This window comes from Borostomias antarcticus (assembly GCF_949987555.1).
Source record: "Borostomias antarcticus genome assembly, chromosome: 12".
Taxonomy (NCBI): Eukaryota; Metazoa; Chordata; class Actinopteri; order Stomiiformes; family Stomiidae; genus Borostomias; species Borostomias antarcticus.
Genome location: NC_140245.1, coordinates 16,017,904 through 16,039,223, shown reverse-complemented (window position 1 = coordinate 16,039,223; position 21,320 = coordinate 16,017,904). Strand labels below are relative to the sequence as shown.

The following is a 21,320-nucleotide window of genomic DNA, read 5'->3' as shown; positions in this document are numbered from 1 at the left end:
CCCATCAGCTGCAGCATCACACCAGGTCTCATTTCCCCTTCTCTTTGAGGTATTCTGCTGCAAAGCAGTCGGGTACTGATTATTTGGAACGGTGAGCAGGTGGGTTTAGATATGAAGGGACGTCATCCATCGATCTCACCTAGTTTCTCCACCGCCTCCACACACACGCTGGGGTACATGCTTTCGTTGTAGGTGGCAACAATAATGTATAGTGCCGTCTTCACGAGAATCAAGCCTTGGCCGTCCTGTCAGAAAAGTCGTAGGCTACTATTATCATACAGTAATGCTATTTACAGCATAATATGTTCAAGTTACAGATATGAACATTTCAAATATGGAGCTAGACTAGGCTTAACTCATTGGTTAACTGACACATTTGCAGTAGATGGAGCTTCTATCGGCCCGGACACAGGTAAAGGCTTTCTCCTGGAAGTAGAATCCTCGCTCTCTTGTGGAAGCCATGTGCTTGAAAGAGTCGATGAACACCTGAGCCTGCTGTGGAGAGATCTGAAAAGTACAAGAGGGTCTGCTGTGCATTTTCAGACTTCTTCCATGCAGTGGAGGGTAAACAGTACGCAGGGACATCCACTTCTTTATCCATGGACACAGTATAGTGGTAAATACAGAGGTGGGTAAACTGTTGAGTGCAGAGTTTACCCACCAAGTTCCCCCTGATTGGTTAATACAGTTGAAGATATGTGAGTGAACTCTCAGCCTCATTTTAAAGAGGTGGGTAAACTGAGTTTACTTGGGTTTACCCTTCACTACACCCCTGACTATACCCTCTGGATGTAATGATAACCGGTATAATTATAAATAATGATAAGACGATCAAATTCAACTACATGTATTGCAATAAAATTATCATTAAAACCGTGTTTGATTTCTGCGCTTTGTAAAAACTGACTGTTACTGTCCAGCATCAAGTTAGCCCTCTCCAAGACGCATTATTTTAATGTTTATGCAAACAAAAAGTGCAGTGCTGATTTTATCTGTGGTTTTCAATATAAAACTTGGTGAGATGATTTCAGTGTGTGATCAGTAGTTTTAGAAAATGTTCAGCACACTTTTAATTTTAATAATACTGTTAACCGTGATCAATTTGGTCTAATCGTGATATGAATTTTTCCATACGGTTACATCTCTACCCACGTGTTATCCACCACCACTGATGTAAAAACTAACAATTCTACAATTTTTGCCATTACTATACCCACGTCGTCAACACTACCCCTGCTTACTGTACATGCGTATTATTGTAGCCCAGTTATTGCAAACACTACATCATATTTGGCATTGCTAACCTAGCTGGTTAGCTAGTTATCCAGAAGCATAGCAACAGCTCAGGTTTAGCACTAACGTCGTGGTGATGGTAGTGGCTAGTGCTAACGTTATTAGCTAGGCTAGCTAGTTCACCTTGAACCTGGTAGACGCAGCGGCTGTCGTTGCATTCTTTGCCACTATCGCTGCGCTTTCCACATGTTTTGTGTCAATCAGGCAGTCGTTTATCAGATTTTGAAATTGGTTCATACTCATAGTTGCTGATAAATTTTACTAAGAACTGTCTGTCTGTCTGTAAACAAACTTATCTTGCTTTCCACTCACTGACCATTGATTGTTATCAGTTTCCATGGAAACGATTGGCGGTGTTACTGTTAAACAGCTGCAGGTGAAACATCACCTATAACATTTAGTTCCCCTGATTTAAATACCATACGCAGTCTAATCTATTGACAAACGTTTATTCATAAAAAAGTACAAGAATATTTGTATGATGTACAGAATTATACCAAATGACATGATTCAAATGGTAATAATCATGACAGGTTGAGAGAGTCGAGGAGGTCTTTGTAATGGTATTTCTCAGCTATGGCCGTCACGTTGTCCCATGCTTTGATGCTTGCCAGGACAGTCAGCACATCACTCACAACAGTCCTACAAGGGGAAGACACAACACAATCAGAATTTGATTATTTTATATTATGACAGTCTGACGCACATGGACAAATATGTTGATACTAAGCATAGGCGAATTTACCCTCTGAGAGTAGGGGGGCAACATTTTGACGTGAGAAAAAAAAAAAACAGTTCTGCCGTCCCGTCTCATCTATTTACAAAGAATGCCAGTTGTGAACAGTCCTATGCTAATAAGAAATCTGTATGACAATTCAATATGCACTATGCATCAAACTTCATCTAGACACCACAAGCATGTCAATATGACTTTATGACCGAGCACTAGGCCATACCCAACATCACAACATCAAACTGCAACTGTGCACGTAGCATAGCAGTGAGTGTAGGCTATCACACACACAGGCAGTCCTGCAGCCTTCGAAATAGGCTATGCCATGTCGGTAGCACAACAGTAACTAAATTAAGCATAGCTTCGATAGCCTTTGGAGCACTTCTGCATTCGATTGCACCTGCTGCGGTGTCATTTCGAGTGATAGCTTCTTCATTAGCATTGCCAGTTTTTTTTTTTTTTTTTTAATTATGAAGAAGTAGTCAATTGTTTTTATAGCTCTTTTGCCATTGTGAGCAGGTTGGCTAGTTGTAGCTTGTTGAGCACTGAGCAGTACAGTCAGACTCAGATTAAAAAAAATTGCAGTAACAGATCAAACCAGAAATAGTTGAGGTCGACGGACGAGTTGTGCCATTGGTGGATTATGAATATATTCATTACAATTTTTTTTTCTTTTTTTTTAAGGTAGCCTAGTTTAAGTAATAAATACACTTTTAAAATAAATGATGACCTAACACAAACTGGTACAAACCACAATTATGTATTTAATAATAAATGTGTTAATTAGTCAAATTTTATTTATTTATTTTTTTTATAATTTTTTTAAAGAATTTGAGCAGAGTTGGGCTGGCCAATCAGGGGTGCCCCTCCTATAAAATTGCCTATGATACTAAGCAATAGCGCTCCACAGGCCGTCGTATATATGGTTATGATAGAACAGGTAAGGGGCGTTTGTTGGGCCCGATGCAAAGCGGACCTGATTTACAGCCCAGTCCCCAGCGAGCCCAGTGGATCGGCTGCATGGTGATGTTTGTGTGTCTGTGTGTGTGTGTGTGTGTGTGTGTGTGTGTGTGTGTGTGTGTGTGTCAGTCAGTCAGTCAGTCAGTCAGTCAGTCAGCCAGTCAGTCAGTCAGTCAGCCAGCCAGCCAGTCAGTTAGTCAGTCAGTTACCGGGTGCCGGGGCTGTCAGGCTGCTGTTTGCAGACAGAGTGGACCGTCTGGACCAGGTGGTCACTGAGAGACTGCAGCTGAGGGAGACAGGAGCCGGCGCTCACATCTTTGAACCATGACGCAGGAAAACACAGCGCCACCTAGTGGGAGGGAGGGAGACAGACAGAGAGAGGGAGGGAGGGAGGGAGAGAGTGAGAGAGGGAGGGAGGGAGAGAGAGAGAGGGAGGGACAGAGAGTGAGAGGGGGAGGGAGGGAGAGAGAGAGAGAGAGGGAGTGAGAGAGGGAGGGAGCGAGAGAGAGAGAGAGGGAGGGAGAGAGAGTGAGGGAGAGAGAGGGAGAGAGAGAGAGGGAGGGAGGGAGGGAGGGAGGGAGGGAGGGAGGGAGGGAGGGAGAGAAAGTGAAAAAAAGTTAACACCTTACATACAAAGTTTGAAAATCTTATATTACAGCTTTAAAACAAGACCCCAGTACATAGACATGAATGCCTTAGACAAAACATTCCAGAAGTCTCCGAGCCACGAGCCTGATCCTGATCCACACCTTCTTGCTCTTGAGGACGGCGTCGTGCGGCCGGGGCTCGTTCAGCAGAGTCATCATCAGGTAGCGCTTCAGCAGCTTCTCCAGAACCAGCTCCTTCAGAGTCTCCTCTGGGACCACACCCTCCCACAGCACCATGTTACCTAGGAGCTGGACACAGACATACACACACACGCACACAGACATACGCATGCACGCACGCAGACACACACAAACACACGCACGCATACACACACACGGCCGCAGACATACACACACACAGCCGCAGACACACACGTATGCACGCACGCGAGACATACACATATGCATACATACACACACGCAGACATACACACCGACACACACATACGCAGAGTAGACACATTTTAAATGAACACTCCGTAAGTTGAAGAGAGAGAAACAGAAAAGTATTCTTTGAAATACAAAAGTAAACTAGAAAGGGTGCTCAGAGAGCACAGGGCTCCGCCCATTAATGCATTTTGTTGGTGTAATAGGCTGGGTGCATTAAGTAGCGCTATAGAACTTCCAGGTGCGTCGCTTGGCATAAGAGTTTCCGGTCGCCGGCCATTCGTTCATTCGTTCGTATGTTATTCGTTCGTTCTATAGCGCTACTTAATGCACCCAGCCTATCGAGAAATTGTAACTTTTCTTATACAGTGTTTATCTGATTTGTTTTTCATGAGTCAGATATGATTTTGTTTTACATTCATAGAAACATAAGACAATATTGGGCCTAAACAGCAACAAAAAAAGTCGTATCCTTTTCCCACCCCCAACCCTACCCCTGACCCCTACCTCTAACTGGACCCAGGCACACCTACACTCACACTCACACACATACAGACATACACCAGTCCTGGGCTCAGATCCCCTCCCCCTCACCCTAACCCGGGTCCGTATCCTCTTCCTACCCCCCACCCTACCCCTGACCCCTGCCTCTATCTGGGCCCAGGCACGCACACACACACAGACACACATCAGGGTTTGCCACACCTCTCCCATGATGCTCTTATCCTTTCTTGCTCTAAAAATGTAGTTTGATGTAATGTACTGCTCTATATATGGCTCTGTGCGCTACTAACCCTGCTCTGCCTCCCCTCTCCCTAGTGCCTCTCTCTCTCCCTCCTATCTTCTAACCAGGTCCAGTGGATGCCCCACTGTCACCAGCAGACCACCCTGAGACCGATAGATACCCCTGTGTCTGCTGCAGATGTCGTAACAAATTAGTTAACACACACACACGTACACACAGACATACAACAGTCCACTTCCGGCTTTAGGCCTGGGCCCAGTACCCCTACCCCTCACCCTAACCCGGGTCCGTATCCTCTTCCTACCCCAACCCTACCCCTGACCCCTGCCTCTACCTGGACCCAGGCACACTCACACACACACTGACATACACCAGTCCTGGGCTCAGATCCCCTTCCCCTCACCCTAACCCGGGTCCGTATCCTTTTCCTACCCCCCACCCTACCCCAACCCCTGCCTCTATCGGGGCCCAGGCACGCACACACACACACACACACATTAGTGTTTGCCACACCTCTCCCATGATGCTCTTAGCCTTTCTTGCTCTGAAAATGTAGTTTGACGTAATGTATTGCTCTATATATGGCTCCGTGTGCTACTAACCCTGTTCTGCCTCCCCTCTCCCTAGTGCCTCTCTCTCTCCCTCCTATCTTCTAACCAGGTCCAGTGGATGCCCCGCTGTCGCCAATGGACCACCCTGAGTCCGATGGATGCCCCTGTATCTGCTGCAGATGTCGTAGCAAATTAGTTAACACACACACACACACACACACAGACATACAACAGTCCACTTCCGGCCTTAGGCCTGGGTCCAGTACCCCCTTCCCCTCACCCTACCCCGGGTCCGTATCCTCTTCCTACCCCAACCCTACCCCTGACCCCTGCCTCTACCTGGACCCAGGCACACTCACACACACACTGACATACACCAGTCCTGGGCTCAGATCCCCTTCCCCTCACCCTAACCCGGGTCCGTATCCTTTTCCTACCCCCCACCCTACCCAAACCCCTGCCTCTATCTGGGCCCAGGCACATTTATGCACACACAGACATACACCAATGTTTTGCCATGTCTCTCCTATGATGTTATTAGCCTCTCTTACTCTGAAAATGTAATTTAATGTTATTTATTGCTCTATAAATGTTCTTAGCCGGTAGACAAACATACTCCAGGAGCTTGCTCGATCGCCTCGTTGAGAGGGGTCAGGGAAGAATTTTTACAGCTCACTTATCTGGCCCTCGGGTGATTACTGTTTTTTTGCTTCCCTCTGGAATATGTAGGGGTGGGATGTCTGCCCACCTCCCTTGTTCTCTGTAAAGCGCATTGTGTTGCCTCTGGGTATGAAATGCGCTATATAAATAAAGCTTTGATTGATTGATTGATTGATTGATATCAAAAGCCAAACCCGAGAATCGAACCCGGGCCACCGCATTTCTAGACGGGTACATTACCGCTTGGCCACCGGCGGTATAGGAAATACGTCAGGAGAAGTAAATATAAAGGGAACGAAGCCGGTCCAAGTATGGAAAATGTTGTTGTCTTTTAATTCGTGTATCCGCCCAGTGATTCTGATCTGCACCAAAATGTAATGTGTTCTAACTTGGCCCATGCTACACCCCTCCACCGAGTTTCATGTGTTCTAACTTGGCCCATGCTACACCCCTCCACCGAGTTTCATGTGTTCTAACTTGGCCCATGCTACACCCCTCCACCGAGTTTCATGTGTTCTAACTTGGCCCATGCTACACCCCTCCACCGAGTTTCATGTGTTCTAACTTGGCCCATGCTACACCCCTCCTCCGAGTTTCATGTGTTCTAACTTGGCCCATGCTACACCCCTCCACCGAGTTTCATGTGTTCTAACTTGGCCCATGCTACACCCCTCCACCGAGTTTCATGTGTTCTAACTTGGCCCATGCTACACCCCTCCACCGAGTTTCATGTGTTCTAACTTGGCCCATGCTACACCCCTCCACCGAGTTTCATGTGTTCTAACTTGGCCCATGCTACACCCCTCCACCGAGTTTCATGTGTTCTAACTTGGCCCATGCTACACCCCTCCACCGAGTTTCATGAAAATCGCTCTGGTAGTTGTTGTATAATCCTGCTATTTGACCGAACGAACGAAATAACGAAATAACACACACGACCAAAAATATACCCTCCGCCAGCGGTCGCTGGGCGGAGCCAACAAAGTCTCATTTGTCATGTTACCTTCACTGCAGTCCAGAACTGCCCGTCTCTGAACCGACACTGTGGAGAAGACCGGTCTTCTAAAAACCTGTCAGCCGAAACAAACAACCGTCAGTTTCTACACAAAGTCCAGCGATTCAAGACGAAAGTGTCATCAGACTTCTCATAGTGTAGGTTAATGTAGGACCGTTAACCTGTAGGATGTAGTGTTAAATATATCTCTATAGTTAAACAACTGCACTGTCAAAGGTAGGTTTATAAACTGGGTATTTCTTCATCACCAATTTCTTCATCACGAAGTCCAGTGATTCAAGACTTTGTGGTAGGTTAATGTAGGACTGTTAACTTGTAGGATGGAGGTGTTAAATATACCTCTATAGTTAGACAAACAACTGTCAAAGACAGGTTTATAAACTGGGTAAAGTGAGTAGAAAAAGGACGTCTGAGGATGGGACAGCTGTGGTGGACACGGGACACGCTCACTTTTTGGGATAGAGAGGGACGAAGACGTCTTCATCCACCGAGCTCCTCAGCCGACCAATCACTGCCTCCACAAATGCCTGGCGTGGAGGAAGTAGAGATTTAATTGGACTGCTCCTAAAAATGTCACGTTTACCAGAGACTTTACATCCAGAGATATACAGTAAGACGAGCCCTTGATATAGCTTTGTTTGTTTGTAGGAGTCAAAATTGACCATTTTAGTGACCATCTTTAGTGGATGTCTTCTGGTGTTCGGTTTGGTCACCTTGACTGGTTTGCTCTGCTCTCCCTGGAACAGGAAGTAGTCGTCCTTCAGCCGGTGGCACAGCTGGGACAGACAGGAGGACTGACGGCTGGACAGGGGGTCCCACACCAGCTCCACGTAGCCTGGGGGGACACAGGACAGACCTGTGAGATGTGTGTGTGTGCATGTGTGTGTGTGCCTCTGTGTGTGTGTGTGCGTGCCTCTGTGTGTGAGGGAGACTACTGACCCTGCATCTTGGGCAGTAGAGTCTTCTCTATGATGGCAGGCAGGGTTTTCCTGTCGGGGGTCTCCACCTCCTCGTAGCCCCGTCCGTGACAGAAGACCTCCACGGCACAGTACCATGGCAACGCCTCAAACTCCTCCCCCGCAGGCTAGAACACAGTAAACAAAGAAAACAACCTAGAAATACAACACAATAGATACACAGTAGATACACAATAGATACATGCTATTTTAGTTTCTATGCCCCCAACCTCTGGAACACCTTGCCAGAGTACCTAAGGAGGGCAATGAAACACCGGCAATCTTTAAGAGAGATCTTAAGACGTACCTTTTCAGCCTAGCCTACAATCACTAGCCAGGACCTTGAGACACAGAAAGCCTCCAGCCTACTTGTGAATCCTTCGTATACACTGGTGTACATCCTGTTATGCACTGTGTGTATATATAGAATTGTATACAGATGCTGGTTGCCCTGCGACTGGCATATTGTTTTAATATCTGTGTTGCTTTCATTTCTCTGCGTGCTACTAACCCTTTTCTGCCTCCCCTCTCTCTAGTGCCTCTCTCTCTCCCTCCTACCTTCTAACCAGGTCCAGTGGATGCCCCACTGTCACCCGCAGACCACCCTGAGTCCGATAGATACCCCCGTGTCTGCTGTGGACGTCCAGTACAGCCACTAACCCTGTCGTCCTCCCTAGTGTCTCTCCCTCTTAAGCCTAATTTATACTTCATAAAACGGCTCATGGCTCATGTCTCATGGCTCTTGGCTCTTGGTTGCCATGGAATGGGAGCTAAAGACAATGCCCAGCCATTCCATTCCATGGCAACCAAGAGCCATGAGCCATGAGATGTTTTATGAAGTATAAATTAGGCTTTATACTCTAAACAGGTCCTGTGGACTCCCCCTGTCTCCTGCAGGCCACCCTGTAGCAGGCCCTGGAGAACCATCCCGTCCTCGGCCAAGGTCCACCTAAAGGCCCCCTGCCTTCCTCGTGTCCAGCTCCTTCCCACTCTGTCATCAGCTGTCCCTACCCAGCCAACCCCACCCCTTTTTACCTTTGGCTCTCTGCTTTCTGTCTCCCCATCTCTGCTTTGCGGCATTCTCTATGAGCCTGTTCTGCTAAGTGCTTTGTTATATGATTCACTCAAATATCATATCAGAGACTACAGGGATAGCTAACACATAATGGTCTACCATGTAGGCAACTTCTCTGTAACTATCTGTGCACTCTCCTGTTAGTCATGTCTCTCTTATGAAGTATCTAGCCCATGTTTACTGCTCTGTATATGTCCTTAGCCAATACACAAACATTTTCTAAATCAAAATATAAGTCTTTATAGCAACTTTGCTAGAACAGCTATAGTAGCTCTATTTCTCCCGTGTCATAATATCTAATATATTATCTGCAACCATGTGACACAGGCAGCATGGTGTACTAGTAATGGTTTTCACAAACCCAGCAATAAACATGTATTACTATAAATATAATTGAAATTAATAATAAAATGAAATGTAGCCTAGGCTATAGGCTAATAAGCTGAGGAAAATGACTATAGGCCTAATTGTAGGCCTACAGCCTACTCAAGTTTCAACAGTGCTTAAACCATGGGTAAGTAGGGTAGGGCATTGTAGTGAAATTATTCTTATTATTTTTTAAATCTGTTTAAATAGTTTATTATTGTTATATCAGAGATAAGGACTTTGATTATAGCCTATCTTAGGCCTACACTAGACTACTCTGTTGTGCTGATAACTGAACAGCATGGATCAAACATTTGATCAGTTGTGTTTCAGTTGTTAAAATATACTTTCATAATTATTTCATATTTCAAAATAGCTGGATATTATATAGGCTAGTGAGAGGCTGAGCATGCATAGCTGAAATAGCTAGCATTAGCTAGATATACTACACTGAGCTAACATGCTAGCTATCGGTCCTCCTCTGCTCAAACAAACGCTACAGTTCACATAGGCTATTGCAGCAGGTAGGCTACGACAAAAAAACAAAATCCAATAACTGTCTCAATAAACCAGTTAACTAGGGACAAAAGCCCTCGGTGCTGCTTACGTTCATTGCCTCAGGCAACTTGCCTGCCTACTATCTGGCTCCTCTGAGCGCTCCAAACTTGCCCTCCCTCTCCGCGTTGACTAGACGTCTAGACAGACATCAGGTGCGAGACTGCAAGCGTGTGCGCCTCTGTCTCTCTCTCTCTCTCCCTCGTCGTGTCATGTCAACAAGCAGACAGAACGTGCGCGTATCGCTCGCTCATACAGTATTTGACTGTTCTCCCCCCTCCCGAATATTTTTTACAATATTCAGACAAATTTACTATTCGGGAAAAAGCTACTATTTGTGCTCATCCGAATACCGTATTTGTATTCGGGCACACCCCTACTACCCACACACCCCCTCCCTACACTACTGATATCACTAACACATCCCCTCCCTACACGACTGATATCACTAACACATCCCCTCCCTACACGACTGATATCACTAACACATCCCCTCCCTACACGACTGATATCACTAACACCTCCCCTCCCTACACGACTGATATCACTAACACATCCCCTCCCTACACGACTGATATCACTAACACATCCCCTCCCTACACGACTGATATCCCTGACACCTCACATCCCCTCCCTACACGAATGATATCACTAACACACCCCCTCCCTACACGACTGATATCACTAACACATCCCCTCCCTACACGACTGATATCACTAACACATCCCCTCCCTACACGACTGATATCACTAACACATCCCCTCCCTACACGACTGATATCCCTGACACCTCACATCCCCTCCCTACACGAATGATATCACTAACACACCCCCTCCCTACACGACTGATATCACTAACACATCCCCTCCCTACACGACTGATATCCCTGACACCTCACATCCCCTCCCTACACGATTGATATCCCTGATACCTCACATCCCCTCCCTACACGACTGATATCCCTGATACCTCACATCCCCTCCCTACACGACTGATATCCCTGATACCTCACATCCCCTCCCTACACTACTGATATCCCTGATACCTCACATCCCCTCCCTACACGACTGATATCCCTGATACCTCACATCCCCTCCCTACACGACTGATATCCCTGATACCTCACATCCCCTCCCTACACGACTGATATCCCTGACACCTCACATCCCCTCCCTAAGCTACTGATATCCCTGATACCTCACATCCCCTCCCTACACTACTGATATCCCTGATACCTCACATCCCCTCCTTACACGACTGATATCCCTGATACCTCACATCCCCTCCCTACACGACTGATATCCCTGATACCTCACATCCCCTCCCTACACTACTGATATCCCTGATACCTCACATCCCCTCCCTACACGACTGATATCCCTGATACCTCACATCCCATCTTTGTCTTTCGCTGTCGTTTATTGCGTTATTTTTATTAAATATTTCGTTACTTATAGTTTGAGCCTTTTTGTTATGACTTGTAGGAGCTGGGTCGTAACGTGTGTGTGTGTGTGTGTGTGTGTGTATAACCCTCACCTGTAGGGGGCTCCAGCCGATGAGCTGCTGTCTGATGAGGGGGTTGAGCAGCTTGGGCAGACAGAGGCTGATGTAGGCGCTGTGGTAGGAGTCAGGGAAGGAGCCTCTCCACTCCTCGAACCGGGACAGCACTTTCCTCACGTCCCAGAACTCCTCCTGGACGTCAGCGAACACGCCCAGCGACCTGCGAACCAGCTCAGCTGGACCGGGGGGGGGGTTTGGGGCGGAGGGAGGGACAGTGAACAACAACAAGTCTGATCTTCTTCGTCTCATTCAAATTTGTCCACTTTTTTTTTTTTTATCCTTTCCCTGTAGGCAACAGCGAAAGCCGCTTGGTTGTCATGGATATGCCCCCCTCACCTCTCTTCTTCTGCAGTTCTGCCTCTTCCTCTGACGAAGGCTCGCTGTCCGCCGGGAGACTGTCCCCCTCTTCCTCCCTAACGGAAACATGTCAAGTTAAACACGATGCCAGTGCTAGATGGTGACGTATGTATCTGGTGAAAGTACCGCTAGATGGCAGTAATAGACTTGTTTACAAGCAAAAGGCCTAAAACGTATCATATGTATGTTTAAGACACGGGGCAGAGCAAAGTTACGTAATTTGACAACACGGGCAGAAATGCTGGAAGAACAAGGCGTGGTGACAGATGGGGGTGAGTCACTGAAGTTGGACGCAACTAGGACACTATGGCTCAAGGAAACAATCGGATATCAGGTGGTTTTAATTAGTTTTGACAAAATGAGGAAAAAGATCAGTTGTTGCAGCTGTAATAATGTAATGGTGGAGAGAGATGACGTGTCTACTGAAGGAGCTCTCTCTCTCCATCTTTCTGTCTCTCTCTCTCACTCCCTCCTTTTCTCTCTCTCTCACCCTTTCATCCATGTCTCTGTCAGGTGGTCGCCTGGCTCCCCTTCACTCTGTGGATCACTGCTGTCTAGAGACAAAGACACAGGGGAGATTTCCGTCCAGTTAAACAATCTCATGTTTCAGCCACACACACACACACACACACACACACACACACGCACACACACGCACACACATATGCACACACACACACACACACACACACACACACTGAGGGAGACTCACAGCTGAGCTGCTGCAGACGAGCGGACTCCAGCTGGACCGCTGCGCGTCTGCGTGACGACAGCGCCTCCGCCTGGTCAGACAGCAGCGTGTGCATGTCCAGCTCCAACGAGTTGATCTCCACCACCTACACCAGGACACACGACCAATCAGCCGCTCGCAATCACACCCCCAGATACTACAGTAAAACATGTAAAATACCGCGTGGTAACGTTTAATACTGGGTCCTTGTTTAATAATGGGTCCTTGTTTTTATCAAAGGCTCTCTTTTGATACTTTAAAGATCTCACATGACCGGGATGGGTGAATGCCTGTGCTCTCCTACACATCCTTTACTGAATTAGCTCTATCAGACCAGTGATATCTCAAAGGAAAGAAGGGATAATTCATCAACAGAGAATTCAAACGTGTCCCATGTGTCTTTCTTCATGATCCATCCTTCACTGTCCATTTGCATGAAATTTCTTCCTGTTATGCTGGCGGTATATTAAACGCAAGCACGGGAATACTTATTTCCCAGAGTTCCCTGGGGGCTCTCTGACCTTCTCGCTCAGGCACTCCGCCAGGTTCCGTACGTAGAGGTTCATGTCCCGGTAGAACCTCAGCTGCCGGTCTGAGGAGCCGTTCTCCAGGTTCTCCAGGGCTGTCCTGGCGCTGTCCATGTCCCCCTCCATCCTCCGAAGCTCCGCCTCCCGCGCCCGGTGCACCTGCCTCAGAGAGTCCAGTCTGGAGGGGCGCATGGGGGCGGGGCTACAATTAGTATGCCTTACGGGGGCAGGGTTACATCTAGTATGCCTTACGGGGGCGGGGTTACATCTAGTATGCCTTACGGGGGCGGGGTTACAGCTAGTATGCCTTACGGGGGCGGGGTTACATCTAGTATGCCTTACGGGGGGGGGGGTTACAGCTAGTATACCTTACGGGGGCGGGGTTACAGCTAGTATGCCTTACAGGGGGGGGGGGGTTACAGCTAGTATACCTTACGGGGGGGGGGGTTACAGCTAGTATACCTTACGGGGGTGGAGTTACAGCTAGTACGCCTTACGGGGGCGGGGTTACAGCTAGTATGCCTTGTCTTACTATACGGATATGGACTGGACATGCGTACACTCAAGCACACACACACACAACGCACTATATGCACTATTACTTATTTATCCTTAGCGTTATATTTTCATCTGTTACATTTAACGTTTATTTTGTAATAGATATGTATTCTGTGTCTGTTGCTGTCTGTCATGTCTGTGGTGCGTATTGTGTTTCATGGTGGTATGATGGGTGAGGCACTGACTTCCCAGTGATCCTCTTCTTCACCATGGCAACGCTGATGTAGGGGAGGGACTCTGGGACGACCGGTCTCTTCCTCTGTCTGCTCCTGCTGCTGGACGCACTGCCCTCACTGCTGGGACTCTGGGGGGCAGGGCAGTGGTTACTATGGGAGACGACTGAGGACAAATAATGACAGACAGACAGACAGACAGGCAGGCAGACAGAGAGACAGGCAGACAGACAGACAGACAGACAGGCAGGCAGGCAGACAGACAGACGGTGTACCTGTTCTCCTGGGTGTCTCTTCACCCCCTTCCCAATTTGCTGCTCCTCCCACAGGTCCTGGTCTTCTCGCTCCTGGGAGTCACTGTCCTCACTTCCACTCCCGCCTGCAACAAACACACACACACACACACACACACACACACACACGCACACGCACACGCACACATTGACCAAAGGGACCAAAAATGGTCATTAGCCTCAGCTAAACTTATTCGTTACCAGTTCTTATTTTCCGTCTATTCCTTCCTTCACAGACCGTCTGTCTGCTCTTCTATCCTCCTCCCCCTCTTCTCCTCTCCTCTCTCACCCAGCTTCTCTCCTCTCCTCCTCCTCATCCTCCTCTTCTCCTCTCTCTCCTCCTATCTCACCCAGCTTCTCTGCGATCCTCTCCCTGATGGTTTTGGGCCGCGGGGCGAACTCGATCCTGCGCTCATGGTCATCCGGCTCGTCGTCCTCGTCTCGGTCACTCCGGTCCTCCCTGTCCTGGTCCTGATCCCCGGAGGAGCTGGGGGTGCTGGGGGACCTGTCCCCATCCTTACCCAGGGGGATGTACCCCTTCTGGGCTCGCGCCTGCTGCCGCTGCCTCCTGGCTGCCTGGATCCTCCTGGCGTCTGGGATCACCACTGCTGACAGCAACACAGAGAGAGAGGGTCTCACAGGTTACACCCCAGCTGGCAAAATGTAAACGTTGATTAAACGTTTGGAATAGGTGCTGGTAAGGTTCTGTAAATGTTCTGAATAGGCTCAGGATAGCGTTTAGTTTTGGTGTACCTGCTTGGCAGAGCTGAAACCAAGGCCTGGTTAAGAGTTGGGATTAGTTTCCTAAATACAAATTAGGCCTAACATTAGTCTAACGAAAAACAGGTTATGAATAAAACGAATCATTATTATTATTATTATTATTATCAAGAGAGCGTTCAATAGGGATTCTCCAGGCCCAGTCTGTGTGTGAGAAACAGGCCTGAGGTGTACGGAAGGAAGGCAGCTCAGACTGACCCTTTTTGGGAGCTGAGGATTTGGAGGCTTTGTCAGAGGCTGAGCTGGAGGTGGTCGATCTGGCGTCCTCCTCTGGGTCAGTGTCTGGGGACAGCTCTTCGTCACCATCGTCGTCATCATCACTACCGGACCGCCCCCGAGGAGAGAGCGCCGCGGTCACGTCTCTCCTGGCTGGTGAAGGAGGGAAGACAAGAGATCAACTTGAGCGTGTGCCTTCAGCAGTGATCACCACCGGTTCAACTACCGAACAGTTTACAGCCAACACACACACACAGAAATATGTATCTTATATCTCTGAATGACTACAGTGATCCTTCTCTCTAGCGTTCGGTCAGTCGTGGGATCAGGTGGATGTGGTTGAGTTACCTGGAAGCCTGGAGGTTGTCTTCGCAGGGGAACCCTCTTTCTTACGGGCTTGGAAAACCACAGCTTTGTCCGATGGTTTCTTCACCTTGAATTCGGACCCCTCAACTGATCACAACACGAAGGGGGAAATGGTTTAGTCACCATAGCATAGTGCCCATTCTATCAAGCAATTTCATTAATATTAGCTAACAATTTTACTGGCGATTGTTGGGTGTGTCTCAAGAATACTTATATATACATAAACTCCGAGATGGCCTACTGTCCTTCCTCCTCCACCCCAGTGAAATAAAAGGCGGAGAGTGACTTGGAACAAGAGACGTTTGGAATACGTTTTAGCCGAAACGAGGCTGGTCAGTTCCCTTACCTTCTCTCTCATCAGTAAAGCTAAGAACGTTTCCTTTCTTCTTCTTCTGTTCATCCTTGCTGCTGCTCCGGGTAGCGAAGGGTCCCCTGTCGTCCCCCGGGTCCTCGGCATCACTCGAGTCGGACTTGGGAGGCGTCACTTCACGCTTGGAACTGCAGGAGATCCCCCGGCTCTGGGGCAACTTTGACGGCTTTACATTTACAGTAGCGGCTTGCACTTTGCTTTCAGCACCATCTCCGTTTTTCTGTTCATCCTCATCGCTGGATTCTCCTTTCCGTTGACGAAAGTTTCTTCGGACCTTCTTATTGAACATGTTGGCCTAGAGTTTCAAGTGAAGAGCGCCATGTAAATACAACGTAATATGGCACGTCGGAAAGAAATTGGAAGTGACGCAAATCTGTCGGATAGAGTTCGCAATGCTTTCTGGATGATGTAGTCACTGTTGTGTCGCGTACATTCGGGATGCTTTCAACAGCCACGTTTAGCAACTAACTGAACATTTGCTGTCAACAACCATACGGTCAGGGGATGTGAACGCCTGCATGGTTAAAATTAGATGAAATAAAAGTCACCGACCAGAATCAGTTTTTGATCTGGTCCCGAATGAGACTAGGAATGAACAGCTGATCTCAGATCAGTCTCGTACCCACCTAAACAGCGCTCTCTCCTCCCACCCCGCCCCGCCCCGCCGGCCCGCTACTGCAATCAAACCAGCGCTGGACTGAGCGGATTCAGCCATGTTGTTTGTGTGATATAGCTGACAGCAACAGGTTCACTCTTCAAAACTTCGTCTTGCTTTAATTTCATAATAGTTGACGAGTACCAGAAGAATACACACACCGGCGACAATCTGACGAACTGTCTTCGCTTTGAATTGGGGACTCTGGAGAGAGGAAAGTCCATGTTTTCCCTCGTAGTTAAGAGGTACGTTGCCACCAAAAAAATGTCTATCTCAGCGAGTGTTGCTAGCGAAGTTTGAATTGTCAAAAATGTGGTCTGATATTCTTATCCTGCTCATAGCGTCTTTAACGTATCCCCTTTTCCGAAAACAGGTGTCTCTAACAAAAACATTGCAACATTCGGTGCAGCAGTGCTCAGAACTGCGACAGTCTTTCGCCACTTGTTTGCACCAGAGAAAAGAGACATGTTTAGAGCTGATAGGCCTGGCTGACAACTGTTTATCCTTGCTTTTGTCAAGTGGTATAATATAAACAATGTTGATTGTATGAAGTCATTGAAGTGACTAATTTCAAACGGAAACGTCCCGTAGATTTTTTACAATTATTATTATTTATTTTTTTACAAAACTTGTCCAACAGGTTGCAAACTTGTCTTTCTCGCTTGCGACAATTGATCAGGGAATGCAAGTGTCATTGTGATTTTGAGATAATACCCAATCACAGTGTAGCTCGAAGCTCTTAACTGAGCACCAGTTCTCGAAATGCTCGCAGTTGTCCCATCTGTAGTAGCCTATGCTATGCTGTACCCGGCTGGCATGATAGTTTGCTTAGCCTATTTGCTTGTGCTGCCAGGCCGCTCTGCCCATGTGTGCTCATCTGTACTGGTGAAGGATTTGGTCCCCATGACGTCAATGTGTACAGCAGATTGAGCTTGCTTACTTATCCACATACATCAAACAGACCCAAAGCCCCCTTCTCTGGATACACAGGAGCGCAGTGGACATTCCTGTGAGTAGAGCGCGGCCCTAGGGCTACATTGTCCCATCTGTGTATTTCTGTGACCGGGCCAGGAACTGAGCCGGACTGGCAGGGGTCCAATTAACCTTGTGTGGGCTGTCATTCTTTTCCCATGGGCACCACTAGTTCGGCTGTCATGGTCGATGATGTGTGGTGAGAGGAGTTTGTAGCAAAATGTCTGTGCTCGCACTAGGCTGTAGGCTACACCCCGGGCCCACCTTATCTTGCCAGACTAGACCTGGAAGAATGTGGTTTGTGAGAAAAGCTTCTCGGAGAGCCGACCAATACCATCTGTTCAATGGCGGTGCCAGGATGAAGCGGTGTGGAGGAGGACTAGGAATAAGTGAGAGTAGGGATAGTGTTTCATTTGGACATTGGTATTGTGATCCCATGTTGGGCCCACACACACACACACACACCATGTTTGATCGTGATGAGAGTTTTAAGTGGTTCCACGCCAGCCCAGACAGTCCACCCAGATCAGATGTCTCACTGCGTTGCTGGTCAGTATGGCTTCCATCCTCACTTGGCCGCGCTGCGTCCGATCTCAGGTCCTCTCACTTTCCAACGAGAGTCTAATATAAACACCACTTTACGCTACCAAAAAGCTGGCTATTCAGTGGTGCAGGTGGGTGGTATTTCTACTGAGGACTGAGTGAGTTTAACCAATTCAACTCGCATTGGCCTAAACTTTCTCTCTCTCGCACACACACACGTTTCAGAATTGTATTTCTGAGCATCCCCTAGAAGGCCTACGTCAGGGCATAGGCTAAGGCTGAATCCATCACGTCAATGGTGACTTTGAGAAAGAGATGGTTATATTAGGAATACACAAGCAAGTGATGGAGCAAGGTCCCAGTGCAGTACAGTGCACTAGGCTACAGGCTCCATTTTGGTTCGCTTCACCAACTCATCAGTTGGTCCGGACAAGAACCCAAGAATAGGTGTGAAAGCGACCGAACCAGCTCAAATTGCCTAGGGTGGGACAGAGAAACATGGTAGGGGAGTGGCATGCAAAACAAACAACAGAAACACCAACAGTATTTATCATCATGCAGCCAATCTGTTGCTGTGTCGCAATATGCCTGTTTAGATGGGAGAGAGAGAGAGAGAGAGAGAGACAAAGACATGTAGTGAGAGACGTTAGAGAGAGACGTTAGAGAGAGAGAGACAGACATGTAGTGAGAGACGTTAGAGAGAGACGTTAGAGAGAGAGAGACAAAGACATGTAGTGAGAGACGTTAGAGAGAGAGAGACAGGTAGAGGAAGAGGGGGAGTAGTCTCTGAGCTGAAGTTAGTGTAATGCCGCTCAGCGAGGATCTGAATGGACCTTTTTCTTAGGAGTCCAGTGAGTCTGGGCAGGGCCAGGCAGACCACTTCCTGGCTCCCAACACAGAGAGAAAGGACAGGAAATGGACTGGAACGCCGTTCCGGGAGTGAATTCTGAGCCATGAGGGACGACGTAGCGTTTTGTGGACGTATGATTTCAAGTATATGAAATGATTTGGAGAGGCAAAAAAAATTTGATTTGAACTTTCTTCTTTTCTTGAGCGGAGCTGTCCCAAGAAGCAGACATCTGATCTGCAGTGTCGTCATCTCTCCTGTTACAGGAGCTATTGCCTGTCTACGTGGTCCCAAGCCTGAGACCTGTCACATCAACAAGCTACTCCCCGGACCCCCCTAGCAGGGTTAGGGTTAGGATCTAGGGATCTCTGACTCCTAGTGTTCCCCAGTAAATGATTTCCATTTCCACTGCTGGGTCAGACCCATACTGCCCCTGCATGTTAGAACACCGGTGGGTTCTGTTTACTGGACACCGGTGACCTCTCTAGCTCTTCTACTGTACCTCGTTCTGAGACAAAACTCCACAGAGAATAGAATAACAGAACAGAAAGTCCGGGTTCATGTACAATGTGCTTATCAGTTCCTCATTCCAGTCCTAGGTACTCAGCTAGACATTTAAAGGCTCCCAAACTGGCAATTTACTATACAATCCGTAGGCTAGCTAGTCTATCAGTATCATCCTCATCTACTTAACCCATCCAATCATGTCTGTGTCCATGATGTGAGCAGTGCAATTAAATAACGTTCAGTTGTTCTCCATTAGAATAGGTTCTTCATTTGAGATAGCCCCTTAGTTCTAGACTAGGCTTGGTTGTACTGTACATAGATACCAACTCTTCTGTCTCTTGACTGGTCTGTCTGTAGGGCTGAGTTCTCAGAACTGCCAGTCCGCATTCCTGGAGGATGACGGACAGGATTCAAGTGACCTGTCACCCAATCAGGGCTCTCCTCGGCCTACAGAAATAGACCAGAGAGAACCCACTATGACTCTACAGAAGTGTGTGTGCGTGCGTGCGTGCATGCGCCTTTGTGCCTTTGTGTGTGTGTGTGTGGTCACATTGTTCCTGCCCTTTGCAGTTCACTGTTGGGTTTCTGTATTTCAGCCCTGCATGTGAGTCCTGTTCTCTGTTCAGCTTGACTGTGTCGGCTTGTGTTCGCTGTGATTTCACCAAAACATGCAAATCACATTCAAATAGCATCTCCCTCTTTCCAGTCCTCCACACTCCCTCTCTCTCCCCCTCCGTCCCATCTCTCGCTCTCCTCCATAGAGAGGCCTGGATGCCTGGAAATTAATTAGAACCCAATCTGAATAGGGTTTGTAAGTCCTCTCAGACGGGCACCTACATGGTCACCTCAGACAGGTACCTACACGGTCACCTCAGACAGGCACCTACACGGTCACCTCAGACAGGCACCTACACGGTCACCTCAGACAGGCACCTACACGGTCACCTCAGACAGGCACCTACACGGTCACCTCAGACAGGCACCTACACGGTCACCTCAGACAGGCACCTACACGGTCACCTCAGACAGGCACCTACACGGTCACCTCAGACAGGCACCTACACGGTCACCTCAGAGAGGCACCTACACGGTCACCTCAGTCACGTCCGCAGGCCCTGTCATTACAGTGAGGACAGCATGTGCGCTAGGCCGACGGACAATATGAGTGAGTTAGAAGACAGACAAGGGAGTAGGGTGAACGACAGATGGCTACCACATCCCCCCCCCCCCCCCCCCCCCCCATTGTGAGGCCATCTTGCTTGACCACATCCTCCTACTGCATGTGTGCATACACACACACACACACACACACCTCTCCCTCCCTCCCTCACCAGCTGGTATCGTCCAGTCTTCCTGTCTTCCATCATCCAGTAATCAGACTATGATTTAACCATGCAACTGAGCATCTGGGATTAACAGGAATAGGCCCAGTGTCTGCTACTAATGGATTAAAAAATACAGACTTTTTGAAGCTCTTCCATTTGATTAAGTATTATAATTCAGACACTTTGCTCACACAACCCTCTCTGGCGTTTCCTTTATCGCTGAGTCATGCGTCTTTCTTTCCAAGGAGGGTCTCCTGAACACCCGCCCCTCATCACTTCCTGTCACCTGACCCCATCTGCTGAGCGGGACAGGAAAAGCGTGTATCCGCGATTTAGTCGGGCAGGAAGTTGTGGTGGATTCAACGGAATGTTGATCTGCCAGCGGTCCCGCTGTGTGACCTCAGTGCTGGTGGTTGGCTGTTTGAGGAGACAAGGAAGGGTTCTGTGACCTCAGTGCTGGTGGTTGGCTGTTTGAGGAGACAAGGAAGGGTTCTGTGACCTCAGTGCTGGTGGTTGGCTGTTTGAGGAGACAAGGAAGGGTTCTGTGACCTCAGTGCTGGTGGTTGGCTGTTTGAGGAGACACGGAAGGAGATATTC

At 48.1% G+C, this 21,320-nt stretch overlaps 3 protein-coding genes across 3 annotated transcripts in view; 1 reads left to right on the top strand and 2 right to left on the bottom strand.

The window, feature by feature from the left end:
• Positions 1 to 28: 28 nt before the first annotated feature.
• pfn4 (profilin family member 4) lies at positions 29 to 1,530 on the bottom strand (the record flags this gene model as incomplete). The annotated part of the gene is made up of 4 exons (XM_084446449.1): positions 29 to 57; positions 140 to 245; positions 373 to 492; positions 1,417 to 1,530. The coding sequence occupies 4 exons, from the start codon at positions 1,528 to 1,530 to the stop codon at positions 29 to 31; spliced, it is 369 nt and encodes a 122-aa protein (XP_084302575.1).
• A 255-nt stretch (positions 1,531 to 1,785) lies between these two features.
• gcfc2 (GC-rich sequence DNA-binding factor 2) lies at positions 1,786 to 16,210 on the bottom strand. The gene is made up of 18 exons (XM_084446585.1): positions 15,851 to 16,210; positions 15,487 to 15,591; positions 15,121 to 15,291; positions 14,493 to 14,747; positions 14,125 to 14,228; positions 13,862 to 13,980; positions 13,113 to 13,296; positions 12,574 to 12,697; positions 12,352 to 12,415; positions 11,841 to 11,917; positions 11,481 to 11,680; positions 7,931 to 8,075; positions 7,705 to 7,826; positions 7,442 to 7,518; positions 6,980 to 7,046; positions 3,736 to 3,882; positions 3,196 to 3,335; positions 1,786 to 1,935 (listed from the first exon to the last, which is right to left on the bottom strand). The coding sequence occupies exons 1-18, from the start codon at positions 16,161 to 16,163 to the stop codon at positions 1,818 to 1,820; spliced, it is 2,532 nt and encodes an 843-aa protein (XP_084302711.1). The 5' UTR covers positions 16,164 to 16,210; the 3' UTR covers positions 1,786 to 1,817.
• Positions 16,211 to 16,607: 397 nt separating this feature from the next.
• Positions 16,608 to 21,320, top strand: part of itsn2b (intersectin 2b) — a 47,469-nt gene continuing 42,756 nt past the window's right edge. Inside the window, exon 1 of the mRNA XM_084446448.1 lies at positions 16,608 to 16,774. The gene's annotated coding sequence lies outside the window, so the exon portion shown is untranslated. The remainder of the gene's footprint in view (positions 16,775 to 21,320) is intronic.